At 36.2% G+C, this 16,134-nt stretch overlaps 1 protein-coding gene across 2 annotated transcripts in view; it reads left to right on the forward strand.

Annotated features, from left to right (window-relative positions):
- Positions 1-16,134, forward strand: part of LOC114050149 (WD repeat-containing protein 64-like) — a 172,956-nt gene that overhangs the window by 55,717 nt on the left and 101,105 nt on the right. For both annotated transcript variants that reach the window (XM_027871753.1, XM_027871754.1), the window contains exon 9: positions 11,955-12,034. In XM_027871753.1, the coding sequence (XP_027727554.1) occupies positions 11,955-12,034 (80 nt within the window). The remainder of the gene's footprint in view (positions 1-11,954; positions 12,035-16,134) is intronic.

The raw sequence follows: 16,134 nt of genomic DNA on the forward strand, positions 1-16,134 counted from the left end.
CACACACACACAATATATTGTATGTGTATATATATGTGATTGATATATATGTATATGTTACAATATACATTTATATATAGCCACACACATAATATATTGTATGTATATATATGTGTGTGTGATTGATATATATATATATAATGTTACAATATACATACAAATTTGGGGAGAAGGGAGAGAATAATTGCATTGGCAAACCTTTGTATTTTGCATTCTGATCAGAAGGTGAATTGATTTGCTAATAAGGTGAGGATAAAAATGAATCCCTAGCATCATATTTCTGTGTGCAAGATAGAATTCTTTCTTATCTAAATATGTAATTAAATGAAAGTTCCTCCTTGCTCTACACTATACTTCATACTTCCTAGTTCTAAAGTAATCTTCCTAATATGACAGCCTAGAGATGACATGGCTCTGTACAAAAGCCTTCAGGAATTCCACAATGCCAATGAAATGAAGTCCCAATTCCTTAGTCTGAAATTCAAGGCCCTTTACAATCTGGCTCCAAGACATCTTTCCATTATAGAAAAGGCCATGAAGTATAATGGTAAGAGAAGAGGCCTGGGAGACAGGAGACCATGTTAACTCTTCTTCTAATTGTGTAATCATGGCATGCTACCTAATCTCTCTGGGCCTCAATTTTCTCACCTATAAAATTTAGAGTTTTAGATTCTAAGATCATTTTCAGATATGAAATTCTATGACTTATTATCTTATGCTACTCCCTTTTACGTGATCCTGCCAAACTGAAGTAATCAAAGATTTTTCCATAATTAGATTACCTTTTAAATCTGGCCACAAAGGTAAGCATAATTGAGAGAAAAAGTCAATAAAGAGCAAATTCTGCTTTGTGCAGTCAACACAGATATTCCCTTGCTGTGTACCTAATGAAACTTATTAGATAGAATAAACAAAAGATAATTTGTTTCACTCAGCATAAATAATCCATATTCAGCTTAACTCAGTTTATTTTTAAACCAATTAATATTAGAAACAGAAATTTAATATGAAATAGAATATTTTATCTAAGACCAATTTGCATTTTCTTTATAAATGCAATCTTTACGGAAGGCACATTCTTTTTTTGGAATAAGTAACTTTGGTTTATTCCAACATATACCATGTTGCATTGAGAGATGAATAAACAAACTTATGGAAATGTTTTGTACAGCACATTAAAAACAATTTCACTTGTAAATATCAGATTGTCTGATTCTACAAACATCAATTATGTGACATAACTAATTGCAAAGCTTCACTTAGTTTCTGTAATGTAATTAAATCTTAGTGACTGTGTCTCTGGCTTTTTAGAGGAAACATTTCAGAAACATTCAATTAAGAAAGGGATGCGTCTTCCATTCTAATTTGATTTGTGCACAAATCTGACAATTCATAATGCATTCATAGCCATTAAAAGCCTTTCTGAAAATATACACAAATATCCTTGTGGTCTCATAGTAGGTACTTGGTATTCTGCAATCACATAAGAAATAAAGGTGATGTTGCTCTGAAAAAAAAAATGTAAAGGAAGGAGGTTTAGTGGTACCAGCTCTTAAACTATATTACAAGTAATTATCAAAACTATCTGGTACTGGCTGAGCAATAGAAAGGTAGATCAGTGGAACAGAGTAGACATACAATTTACAGCACCAAATAAATATAATAACCTTGTATTGGACAAGTGTAAAGACTTAAGATTTTGGGATAAGAATTCATTATTTGGTAAAAATTGTTGGGGAAACTAGAAAGCAGTATGGCAGAAACTGGACATAAACCAATATCTTACACCATTTACCAAGATAAGGTCAAAATGTATACATGACCTATATAAAGAGAGATTAAAAGAAAGAAGAATGTGCTATGCTCTTATTATGGTAGCCCCTGGTGTTACCAAGGTAAATTTCTCCAGAGCACATGCCTAGGTTAGTCACTACTACTTTCTTATGGCCATTCATCAACTTTTGAGTCTGAACTACTTCAGTCAACCAAGTATTACTGAGTGCCTACTATGTGTGAGGCTCTATACTAGATTCTCTGCTACTCAGAGAAAGAAGTAAAATACTCATTCCCTTTTCTCAAGGGATTTACAATGTAACTGTGGAATGAAGACCCGTCAATCGATCAAGAAGCATTTATTAATCCTTTATTATGTTCCAGGCACTGAGCTAAACTATAGAGACACAGAAAAGGAATGAAATAATCCCTACTCTTATATGCACATAAAAATATAAATAACGACATATGATGTTAAAAATTTACAGTTTACTGGCCTGTGTTTCCCCTAAAGTCCTTGAAGAACAAGTGCTCACTATTCAGAGGAGGCAGCAAAAAGACCTGCCAAAATACAAATCAGGATCAAAGAAGACTTTGTGTGCCATTCCCTTCAAAAGTATGCAGAGCCTAGCCCTGACACAAAGCATCAATTCAGGAAGTAAGGCTGAGGAAATGGTAAAACCAAAGAAAGATGATAAAGAAATACTGATTCAGGGATTTCCAAGTTACAAACCCAGGAGAAAATAACAGCTTGACAACATCTACAAGCAAAGCCTCAAACAAACACACAGTTTGACCAGGTCAATCTAGAATTCTTTGAGGAAAATGAAACAAGAGTTTAAAAGTATTGTAAATGAAATGAGAGCTCTACAGGAAATATTTTTAAAGAAAGTACAAAAACAGACCTAAGTAAAGGTTCCTTGAAAATTAGAATGGACCAAATAGATTATTCTTAGAACTTCTTTCCCTGCAGGTCAATTGTTTTTGATAGGAGATACCTTAAATTTTCTTTGACTTTTTCAGTCTTTGGATTTTCATTATGACTGAAACCAATCAACAAACCAACTAAGCAAATAAAACCAGGATATCATATTTCAAGAAATCATGGATGTAAATTTCTCATTTTGAAAAAAAAAAAACCTATTTTTTCCATATGGCAAAGTGAAAATATATTTCCTTAGTCATGTCCAGAAAGAAATCCCAACATAAAAACTTCTGGTAATGTTACAGCCAAAACCCACAGCTTCATATGTGGAAAGAAAAAAGAAATTTAAAGAAAAATACTTTAAGTAGCAAGAAAGAAAGAGTTCAAGACTCCAGGAGGCCATGCTAAGAATTACGCACGACTTGGCAGCTACCATTTAAAAGAAAAAGAGAGCTTGGAACATAATATTCCAAAAGGGAAAAGATAAACAACTAAAATTAGAAGAAATTACCTGGAAAAACTGTGTATAATCTTAATAGGTAGAGGCAGGGAATGGAACTTAAATGAAATAGAGACATTCTAGGCATTTCTCATGAAAAGAACTGAGCTAAGTAGAAATTTTGAAACACAATTGCAAGAGTCAATAAATATGTTTGTGAAATTGGAAGGTACTATACAAGGATGAATTGTTCACATTTTAATAGGGGATTAAGAAAAAAGTATCCCTTAAGATCCATAATGTCACCAAAGATAATAGAATGAGTTCAATAATTTAAAGGGTCTGGGAATGTTTTGTCATGTTTTGTTGACCTTAAGAGAATAAAGAAAAAGGAATGAAAAAGAATACACCAAGGAATTAAAGGGGATGAAGTGAAACTTACTACCTCATACAATCTAGGTATGTAAGAAGACTACAAATATGGAAGGGCAGAGTGGAGACAGTTTACATTATTTAAATCTCACTCTCATCTGAATGAAAGGCACAGAAGGTAATAGAACAATTGGTAGGAAACAGATCAACAGGACAGCTTTGAAAATAACATTGAATTTGTTGTATACTTGGAAAAAGAACAGTGTAGATTCACAGCTGCAAATGCTATCCTCTTTTCTGTTGTTCTTTGTACAAGGAAATGCTTGATTTTATTTGGTGTTAAGTTCATAATATATAAAAAAGATAATTATATAAATGGTTAAATATAATTAACAAACAATTCAAGGTAGATTTCAGTAAGTGCCAGATAAGTGGCATATACAGTAAATGTTCTAGGAGGTCAAAGCAGAGGACAGATCACTGTCAGAACATTAGTACACTAACTCATTAATAAATCACTTTTCTCAAATCATCTCCATGAAGCTGACCAGAATTTATTAAGCTCTTACTATGGGTCAGGCACTGTGCTAAGCATTCAAGACACAGAGAAAGGTAAAAACACAGATTCTACTCTTAAGGATCTCACATTGTAATAGGGGAAACAACATGCAAAAAACTAATTACACACCAGGTAAAATATACAAGGTAAATGGCAGTTAATCTCAGAGGGGAAGGAACTGGGTGTGTTTGTGGGAGTGGGAGGGTTCCCACAGAAGATAAGATCTAAATTGATCACTGAAGGAAGCTAGGGAAGTTGAGCCAGAACTCAGGAGGAAGAGCATGCCAGGCAAGGGGCATAGCCAGTGAAAAGACACAGAGTGGTCAAGAGATGGAGCGTTATGTGTGTAGAACAGCATGAAAGCCAATGTAGCTGACTTGAAGAGTATACAAAAGGGAATAAAGTCTAAAAAGTATGGAAAGGTAGGAGGAGGCCTGGTTGTGAAAGGCTTTAAAAGACAAACAAAGGATACTTGATTCTGGAGATAATAGGGAACTGGGTTATTAAAGTAGAGAGCTGGGGGCTGGGGTAGGGAGAAGAAACAAAGTTAGGCCTGGCTTTCAGGAAAATAACTTTGGAAGCTGAGTGGAGGATGGACTGGAATGAGAAGGGAATTGAAATGGGGAGGTCTGTTTCCTCCAAAGTTACCAATGATATCTTCAGACCATTTCTCAATCTCCCATTCTCTTTGACTTCTCTGTAGCCTTTGACACTATTGATTATTCTCTCCTCCTTGAATTCTTCTCTCTAGGTTTTCAGGACACTACTCTATCCTAGTTTTCCTCCTACTTGTCAGACCACTTTCCTCAGTCTTCTCTGCTGGATTCTCATTCAGATCATACCCTCTAATTGTGGGTGTCCCACAGGACTCTGTCCTGGGCCATCTTCTCTTCTCCCTTTATACTACTTTACTTGGTGATCTCATCAGCTCCCATAGATTTAATTACCACCCCCATGCTGGTGATTCTCAAATCTTCCTATCCTGTCCTAACCTTTCTGTTGACCTCTAATCCCACATCTCTAATTGCCTTTCAAGACATCTTGAACTGAATGTCCAGTAGACATCTTAAACTCAGTATGTCCAAAGTGGAACTCCCTCCCCACCCCACACCATTTTTGTCCTGACTTGTTTTAAGTTTTGATTTCTTGATATATAGTTCTGAAAAGACAGGCTTTAAAAACCTTTCATCATTGAATGGTCATGGCCTCAGACAAACTGAGACCAGGGAGAGACCTTAATTTAGAAAGGCCAAGGTCACCCACTGCATCTTGGGCCATCACCAGTCATCTTGACCTTTGTCTTGCCACTGGACTTGATGACTCTGGAGGAGAAAGTGAGGTTGATGATTTTGAGTAGCTGTGCCCATTCGTGAGCAAGTCAAGACATCACCCTTGGGATATCATTGGTCCTCTTTGAGAACAAAGAATGAACAACAACCATCTAATACTTCCATTTCCCCCAAGTTATCACTAATGAAAAGCTCAATGCACAAGGATGTTAAAATCTCTGAAACTCAAAATTTCCCTGTAAATCATTTTAAATAGCCCTTTTGCAGTTTGAGCCCTTTGTGTTTATATATGTAGCTTTATTTTGGCGATGGATCTTAAGAGGCCTTGAACACTCATGTAGTAATACCTTAAAATCTCTAATTTCTATTAACATCTCATAAGACTCCTCACATCCTAGAAGTCCTTCCTTCCTGTTTATGCCAGCACACTGCTGAACCTGACTCTGGTAACTTGGCATTGCTTCTGATAAGTTCCATTGCTTTGCTGAATAAAGTATAAATTCCTTATCATGAAATTTAAGACCTGAGCTTCTTTTCTTTTCTTTTCTCTTAGGCTAATAGTATCTATTGTGGTTATAAGACTACTTCTTCTAGCAGTCTGGTGGAAATTTGTTGACAGAACATAGAAGACAAAGACACAAATGCAGCTTTGGGGAGACTGATTTAATAAGGCAGTCCCCTATTTCAAGTACTGAAGGTTTATATTCCCCCTTAAGAATAATGGCCATTGTCTATTAGCCTTGGCTTTACAAGTAGATTAAACTATGTTCGAGCCTTTTTTGAAGAACTGTATCATTGTCTAAAATATGAACGGTCTATTATATGTGCTGTTAACAAAGACAGTGAATTAAAGGTTTTTAAAATACAAGCATAAGGAAGAATTACATACCTGTATACTTTAGATGAAATAGAGGGCAGTTTCTAAGTTGGTAATGTCTAGAGAAGAAAATTTTCTTTCTGCTTCTACATACCACAGTCACATAGATGATGTCATAATCCCCTCCAACACTTTATCCACATAGTCTTATATAATCTGGAAGTCCAAGACCTGTAATCAATCACCATCAAGCCAATGAACTGGTCCCCAAACGTAGTTTTCATTTGGCTTTTCCATTCTAATTAGGTGTCAGGTCTTAGATTTCTCTCATCAGTGATAGAAGAGGGGGGAGAGAGAGGGAGAGACAGAGAGACAGAGAGACAGACAGAGAGACAGAGAGAGAGAGAGAGAGAGAGAGAGAGAGAGAGGCCAAGTGGCATAGTGCTGGGCCTGCAGGCAGGAAGACTCATTCTCCTGAGTTCAAATCTGGCCTCAGATACTTATTAGCTGTGTGACCCTGAGCAAGTCACATAACTCTGTTTGTCTTAGTTCCTCATCTGTAAAATAAGCTGGAGAAGGAAATGGCAAACCACTCCAGTATCTTTGCCAAGAAAATCCTAAATTGGATCACAAAGAGTCAGACACAACTGAAAACAATTCAATTACAACAAAATATACGCATATATCTGCATGTGTGTATACATGTATGTGTGTATATACAGTATATATGTACATATAGTATTCATAGTGTATATATACACTAGACACATATATGTGACATATATATCACCCAAGATTTTCTAGAAAAAAAAAAGAATTTCTCAGAGCAAAGGGGTCAGAAGAAACCAACTCGGCAATCATAGGCACTGCATACCTCTTTGAAGTTTGTGCTAATTCAATAAAAGGTGTTTACAGAACATTATCAGAAGTTTCAAAAGCTCTATAAGACACTGCCCTTGTATAGAATACATACTTGAACTAAATCCTCTGATGTTAAAAAAAATATCCATTTGCACAAAAAGCATTTATTTACCTAGTTGAAGTCTAACTGTGCGATTCTTCCTTACTGAGGAAAGCACAAAGGGCAATGAATAACAAACAAGAGTTAGAGTGAAGGAGGCTGCTTTAACCATTTCATCCCCACTTCCATTAAATCTCTGGTCTTCAGTATTTCTAGGAACATAAAGTGATTTTGGTTTCCAAGCCAGTCAGTCAATGGACCTTTATTTTATGGGCATTGTTTTAAAACTTCTTGAATAGGCTGTTGCTCTTGGCCTAGTTAGAAGTTTACCTCTATTCTTTGGTTATTAAATTTTAGTTTTTTGGGTTTTGTTTTGTACCACTTGAGAGCTGGGCAAAGATGTACTGAGCCAATGGTTGAGAATCTACAAACTGATAGAGTGCTAAGCAATCTCAGCATTCAGCCAAGACTCTAAATATGTGACTCACCTACTTCTCTGTATCACCTCTGTTAGCAGCTCTTTCTATGATCTAGCTGGTGAAATGTATCCTCGAGTGTACAGTGAGGTTTTATTCCACCAACTTCCTCTCCCCCCTATCCCCTGCCAAAAAACCAAAAAACCCACCCAACACAATTTGATATGCGTCTAAATAGTAGAAAAGTAGGGTCATTTCATCCTTAGATTCAACATAATTTTATTTCTGCTATTCCACCATAATAAGCTTTAAATTGAGCCAGATAAAATTGCAGTTATACAAATACACAATTAGCCAGTTGTTAAAATTAAGTCAACCTATCTCCTAAAAGAAGGGGTGAATTTTTTTTAAATTACCATTTTAGAAATTATCTCTGCTATAATTACAATTTTGTATTGTATTTTTACAATTGTAATTGTAAAAACAACCAGCAAGGGAATGAACATCTGCAATGAATTAAGCAGCATACAGCAGTTGTAGGCTTGTTGTCTATTACACTACTTTCAATGTCTAACCCTTGAGGATCTGGCCAGCTCCCAAGGAGTAAGCCTCTGAGTACTGGTTAAATTTGAGCATTACTCAACTAGAAAGGATTATGCTAAATATTAGATGAAAAGAGATAGAACCACTAGAAACCTTTCTTAGTTGGTTTGGGTATCATGCTTTTACATTCTGTTGTATCCCTCCTACCCTACAAGCCGGGCACAAGTGTAGGCAACAGATGGAAATCTCACCCGGGGACAAGAAGCATTAATTTACCCCATTCACTGGACTCTAATGGTTTAGGTTCAATTTACTTGTTACCTCTTAGCTAAACTGCCAAAGCATCCTAAGCAGCTGTCCCACCTCCATCCCATTTCTCCTCCAAGCCAATCTAGAACCCACTCCCCGATTAATCATCAATTACTTTCAATTCCATTCATTTTTTAAAAAATATTAAGAACATACTGTGTATAGAACACCATGTTAAATATTAGATCATCTTTTCCCTTCTAAGTTACCAATGATCTCTTCAGGCCATTTCTCAATCTTCCATTCTCTTTGACTTTTCAAAATTCTTTATTAATTCACAATTTGACTATGTCACACTGCTTAGTAAATAATAGCAGTCAATAGGCTTGTCAGTCGGTCAATAAGCATTTATTAAGTACCCTACCATGTGCTAGGCACTGCACTAAGTGCTGAATGATGCTTGCATCTCTTATCATGAGATTTAAGGTGGTACAAATCTGACTCCAACTAACTTTTGATGATGTAAAAACAAAAGCTATTTCCAGTTGTATTTCTTTCTACACCTTCTTCCAGAAAGCCATCCCTTATAATCAAAAGGAAGAAAGAAAAAAAAATTCTGCAAAATTAAACAATATTCTAAAAATGTTATATGCAGTGTTCCACAACTATGGTACCCCACTCTGTAAAGAAGTCAGGCCAGAAATGGAGGTAGAGGATTTGACGTCATCTCCTATCTCCTCTTTGGGGTCAACCTAGGTCATTATCATTTCTCAGCATTCAGTTTTTCAGGGTAGGTTACCTAGGCTTCATCCTGAGCTCCATTGTTCTTCCAAATACATTATTCCATACTCCTCTGTGTTTTCTTGTGGGTATAGAATAGTCTTTTGTTGTCTCAATTTCCTTTCCTTTGTATTTAAAGTTATTTCTCCTGATTCCTTGCAGAACTTGTTTCTGGATTGAATTTTTCAATGTAATCACTATGTGTCTCGGAGTTTATAGCCTGAAAGGTTTTTGTTTGTTTGTTTTTGAGATCTATTAATTCTTTCCATTGGTATTTAATTTCTGTGTTCAGAAGTTCTGGGCAGTTTTCTTATATTATTTCTTGCATTATAGTGTATAAGCTTTTTGACTTGTATTCTTCTGGAAGACCTATGATCCTTAAATTGTCTCTATATATCCTGTCTTTAGGATCAGCTTGGATAAAGAACACATTTTCTTTTAATGTTATTGTTTTTTACTTCTCTCATTTTAGAGTTTCCTCTACTTCTCTGTATTTGCATTCCCAATCAATTGTTTTGTTTTGTTTCTCTAGTGAGATTTGCCATCATAGATTCAAGTTTTTTCTATTCTGCCAATTATTTTTGCTGTGCAAATCATAAATTCAGCTCTCATAATTTCTTTTCTCTTTTAAATCACTCAAGAACAGCAAGTTGCATTTCTATGTTTTTCTTGAATTCCATAGGGTCCTCTGTTTCACCAAGTGTTGGATCATTTTCTTTATTATGTAGTATTTATTTATAGATATCTGAATTAATTTAATAGATCTGGAAGCCATATTTCCTTCTGCTGTTAATGTTTTCCCTGTTGATTTATCTGTTTATGTTCAAGGTCTTTGAGTTTTCTTTTTCCTGACATCTTTAGTAATTTTAGTCTTTTTTCCCCCCTTATTTTCCCCTATTGTGCACTTTCTCTCTCCTCTCTGATGGTGGTTTCCTTGGGGGCTGGATTTCAAAGCATTTCAGCCTCCTCCCTGGTAGGCAATTTCATAATTCACCAAGTAACTTTAAGGGGGATAGAACTGGCCCCAGATGGATGCTGAGCTCCTTCTCTGAGGCTTAGTAAAGTGCTATGCACTCCCTCCCACCCCAACACACACACACACACACCTGAGGTAGCATACGATTCTGGTTCTTCTCAACTCCAACTCCAGTACTCTACACATCACTATGATTCTTTTATACTAGAGGAAACCCACTTTTATTTTTTAAAGCACTTCCCTTTCCCTCTGCTTTTCTTGGAATCACTGCCTCCTGGGACCCTTAATCCCTGCCATTGAAGTGTTTTCCCCTGAAATTTCTCCCTATTTCTGAGGAACTGCAACCCTGATCCCTTTCAGTGTCACTCCCATAAGAATCTTAAAATGTTAGCGCTGGAAAGGACCTTAAAAAGGTCATGTAGTCTAACATCTTTATTTTACAGATGAGGAAACTAACACTCTATGAGGTTAAGTGACTTAAGATCACATAACTGGTCAGTGGCTACACCAAGATTTAGATTTCAGGTCTTCTCCCTACTGGTCCATTCCATTAGACCTTGGTGACTCCCAAATGCCCTGATTCTCATTTCCCAACTGCTATTACTAGAGTTCCCTCTGGAGTCTACCCATCCTGTATGCTTAAAGGAAGTAGACAAGGGAGGGACTATATCCACATCTGTATTTAGAGTCATGTATTCCCTTCCCGTCGCTACCAACACACATCCATTGAGAGAGCAGAAATTAATGCTTATGTGGCTAGGACTGGAATTGAAGGAACTAAAAAATTCCATACTGGCTCATTCTCAAGAATGCAGTCCATACGTTCCAATGTTCCACCTAAAATAGGACTCATCTTTACAACTTACCTGATGCATAATTATCTAGCAATGTTTCCCATAATAGAAAATCTAAGTGTCAAAAGGTCATACCATTAAATAATAGTAATAAGAATTAGAAAAATTAAAGAAGGGAAGCAACGCAGAGTTTAACCCACTGTTTTTGGTGAAGGATATGTGGGTAAAAGCCTTTCCATTAGTATGTACCCTATTAGTAAGAACACAAGTTTGCTTAAGCAAATTTTTATTTTCTTCTTAGTTCTTTTTTTTTTTCGGAGTGATCTTATGAAGATTTGACACATTTAACATGTGTCATATCTAAAGACAAAGAAGTGAAGGAAAAAAATCATCTACTCACCAACACAGTAGAGGGAGGAGGAAGCTGGGAAGAAGAAGAAGGAGGAGGCTAAGAGTTCCAAGAAGTAGGGTTTCAGTTGGCAGAAATATAGCGTATTCCCAGAATCTAGTGGGGTCTTTTCTCCCATAGAAACAATTGGAAACAACAGGCTTTCCTCAGTAATGTTGTTCAAACCAGCATTATAATGATAATGTGATTAATGCACAATAATTAAACACTTTCAGAATGTTACCAAAGTCCATTGTAACACTCTGTTGATGGCCCAAGATGGAAATTGAATGGTTAGTAACAATCTGAGCTAGCAGTACTTTAGCCCTAGCAATGTTAATTCTCCTAAGCATCAGTCTGTTTACCATAGCATTAATGATATTGTCCCCATGGACCTAACTGTACCCTCTAATGATGTTTCATTTCACCCAATATCATATTTTTCTGATACCGGTTACTGTACCTTAACTACATCATGGACTTAGTAGATTTCTGAGGGCTAGATTACACTGCCTAACCACTATAACTTTGTTCTTCTGGAAGAATGTGATCTGAGTCCCAAACACAACCGACAGATACATTGTCTTATAAAGTACAACCTATTTATAAATTGGGTGCTGTCTGTTTGAAAAAATGTACAATAACATTTTATACCTATTCTCATGTTTTGCAGGCCAGTCAGAGAATTTTCTATGCCAAGAGGAGCAAATACTTTTGTTTACTGTATAAAAGCAAATGTCATTGTTACTGGGGGTAAGTGCACAATGCTCAGAGACTTTTTTGCTTTTGGTGGGGAAAAGTTCTTGTTTCACCTTAAATAGAAATTTTTAACTAAAACTTTAGCATACCACTTGTACTGGGGCTTAAAAAAAAAGAGAGGGAAAAGGCAGAATCTCTCTTCAGGAAGTTCACAATCTAATACAACTGTGATACTAGGAGAGGAAACGAGAAAGCGTCTAGCCCCAGCTACCCCATCCAGAACTGTAGCAGCATATACACTACAGGGCTTGCTTACCCCATTAGAGAATATGGAAAGGGACAGAATTTGCTCCTAGCACAAAAGCACAATTCAGAAACTGATGTTGGAAATATGAGCAAACAAAAAAAAAACATTCTCAACTAATGAAGATATGCTCTATGGATTGAGAAACCCATTCCACAATAAGAATAAGTACAAGTGAAGTCGCAGATAGCTTGGTGATAAAGACTCAAAAAAGTAAGTGGTAAAAAAATTAAGAGACTTTAAAAAAATGAAATTAGATTCCTTTGAGGTAATGGGAAGGGTGATATTGTTTATTATTGAGAAATTAGGAAGAAGTGTTGTTTTATGGATGGTCAGGAAGAAAAGTTGAAAAAATCCTAGCTTTTATTATTTTCAGTTTTAATTAGACTATGAAGTAGTCATCTTGTTGCCAGGCAGGCATACAAGTCTGGAGGGAATCAATTTTTGAAGTGTGGGTTTGGAGAGAGCTGCTCTCAATTCTCATATTGTTTCTGGGTTCTTTTGCATGAACTTTGGACTGAAAAAGAGAGAAATAATATAGTTATGGTGAGTGGCTAGCCACGATAAGTAAGGTCATGCAGCATCAAGTTACCCTCAATGAATTCAAGTGAACAAGCTCCGATGAACTAGATCTTTGGGAACTGAAGGAGCTCAAAGATATGCTTGCTAAATTGCTGTTGGTGATTTTCAACTCAATAAGCATTTCTTAGATGCCTACTCTAAGCAAGGCACTATGTTGTTGTTCATCCTTCATTCTCAAAGAGGACCACTGGGTTCTGAGGACACTAAGATAAAAATAAATCTCTTTCTTTAAGGAAAGGAACTGCAAAGATTTTGAAAAAAAGAGATACCATAGGACTAGACAAGGGAAAATTTTCATAAAAGCCAAGAGGGTAGAATCTGAAAACTGCAGATGAGTGAGCTTGTTTGTAAATATTCTGGAACATAGGAAAATGGTTTTGAATAATTAAATGGAAATCAGTGATTACTAAAAGCTTCTAAAAGGCTTGAAAAATAGATCGTGACAGTTTAACCAGGGTATCTATGTTGATAGATCCATCTATAATCCTGTGGATTTTTGAATTCTTAGATTTTAACAAAGCATTTGATAAAATCTGTCATGCCATTCTTATGGATAAAATGGAAAGATGTGTGCTAAGCAACAGTACAGTTAGGTGAATTTGTAACTGAAAGATTGGGTTCAAAGAATCTAATGAATCAAAATCTAATGGGAAGTTAGATAGAAGTGTCTAGCAGAGTAATCTAGGCATCTGCCCTTCCTTGATTCTGGGCCATTAAACACTCTTATTAATAGCTTCATCGGAGGCAAATATAGCATTCTTCTCATATTTGCAAATGACACAAAGTTTGGAAGAATAAGGGGTCCTTTTAAATATGAAATGAGTTTTGACCTAAAAAAGGATACAGAGTAAGATGCCATCATCTAATTGAATGAAATTTAATCAGAATAAATGTAAAGTTTATCACTTAGGTTCAAAAAAAATCAACTTCATAAATGCCTGATGGTGGTGGCACAGATTGAAAACAATTACTCTGAAATATATTTGGGAAGGTTTTCAGATACATACTGCACCTCTGTGGATTTGGTGATCAGACTGCAACTTTTAATCTTTAATAAAATTTAGTTGAAATCAAATTATGGAATCAAGCTGTATTAAAAAGGGAAACAAAGCATGGTGAGTAGAAAGAGAATTGCTCTGAGAATTAGAAGAACTGGGTCCTAGTCTCAGTTGTATTCATGGATAACTGGTTGTGTGATGTTGCAGAATCTACTTAACCCCTATGGGCTTCAGTTTCCACATTCCACAGTGTGACCAGAAGAAATCTGGTCAGGGTTAATGAGGTTAAAGGAATTACTTTGTCTTAGAATTGGAGACATTTCCCTATAGAAAATAAAGATATCTCCAGCTGACATCAATGTGAAATGGATAATACCTCCTTATTGGAGTGTGAACTAATACTCTTGGCCCAGGCACTAATATTAACCAGTTTTATTGAAACCACATTGAAGATGATTGATTGAAATATGGCTTGTCATACTTTGTCACACCCTTGGAGTTAGTCTTTAAAGGGGAAAAAACAGACACAAAGATAAAATGGATGAAAGAACAAGACCTCAGATAGGAGAAGGCGTTACAGAGACAGACATTTTTTTCCTGGAAAGGAAACCTGTTTATTTACAGAACATTTCAGGTAACCACATGGCCTCAAGAAAGGAGGAACCAAATGGCTACAGAGATGGCCACACCAGAGGCAGTAGCAAAACTATGGACAAATTCCTGGATAGATGAAGGAAGTTGAAGACCAAGCCTTTCCTGAATAAAGAGAAGATGACCCTGGATAATGCTGAGTCCCTGAACCAAGCCACCTAGAAAAACAACGGAAAGTTCTTGGGCCAAGTAGAGACATTCTAGGACCAAATTGGAGTTGGAGCAGAGGAGTAGTGAGAGAGAGAGAGAGAGGGCGACAGCATGCTTGCCCATCATTAATAGTGAGAGTTAGAGAGACTAAATAGGTCTGGGGGTAAGGGAATTAATCCTCTAGTATTCCAAATGCTTTTGTTTTTGGAGGGTCATCCCAACTACAAGGTTAAGTCCTATAAGTCTAGAGAGGTGTTGGCAAACTATAGCCTGGATGTCAATGCAGCCTACTGCCTCTTTTTGCATGCCATGTGAGCTAAGACTGGTTTTTACATTTTTATGTAAATATTTTAATTTTTTATTAAAATTATTTTAAAAATGCAAAAAAAAAAAGATTTGTAGATCATGAGCCATACAAAAACAGAAGGTGGGCTAGAATATGGGGGAGGTGGGCCTTGCTGGAGGGTGAGGGGTCAACTCTCTCTCAAACGCAAATGCATTTCATTTTCAAGAGATTTTCAACCCTTGGGTGATATAAGTCTAGAAGATTGTCAAGATCTTTAAGAAAAATGGAGACTCACCAAAGAGGGAAGATTTGGCTTGACTCTTTATGGGCTTTATAGGATTTTTTTGACAGTTGAAATAAAACCTGTGATATATTTGATGTATTGTTGGCCTGAGTGTTTGGATATGAAATGAAGGCCATTTTGCCTAACTCTGTTAGAGACATAGATATGAGCTATAATCTTATATTCCCAGGGAACATCGTAGGTAGTGTATTAGCCAAAGAGATATGATTTATGAGAAGCCCTCAAAACTGTATCTGGGTTGTGTAAATCCAAGGCTTTGGTTCAGGAACATGAGTTGCACATATTCTAAGAGAAATTTGAATGAAATGATCTCTAAGGTACCTTTCAGCTTTAAGATTCTATGATTATTTCATGAACCTTCTTTTCATATGGTGATAGGCTAAAATAGTCTTTGGAAATTATTGGGATAGATTTTATTAGTATTATTTTATCAGTATTTTATTATCAGTATTAGTAGTATTTTATCAGTATTCAGTCACAGCTCTGTACATAAAGGAGAAGACTATATTTTTTTTTCTTAACTTAGCTTATAACCTGCTGAAATTCTACAAAGGCTAGGGAGAAAAGGTAGGAAGACATATGAACAGGAAGTCTGGCAAGAGTAATGTGGGAAGGGGATGTGCCACAGTTGGTGAACAACTTTCTTGAAGTCTGGTAAAGAAGACTGTATGAACAAATGGGAACTGTAGTCAGTAAACAGCATATGTTCAGGGCCCACAATTCAAAGACAACTGTACAGCGAACACTGAGATAGAAGTGTTACGAAGGAAATAAAGCAGCAGCCACTAGGGACTGATTTGACCAAAAATAAGAAATCCAAAGGTTAGCGCTCACTTGTTTCTGGATTGCCATCGTCCTTACCCACACTTGGGCTTCTTT

This window comes from Vombatus ursinus, unplaced genomic scaffold (genome assembly GCF_900497805.2).
Source record: "Vombatus ursinus unplaced genomic scaffold, bare-nosed wombat genome assembly UNPS02014798.1, whole genome shotgun sequence".
In the NCBI taxonomy this organism is placed as follows: domain Eukaryota; kingdom Metazoa; phylum Chordata; class Mammalia; order Diprotodontia; family Vombatidae; genus Vombatus; species Vombatus ursinus.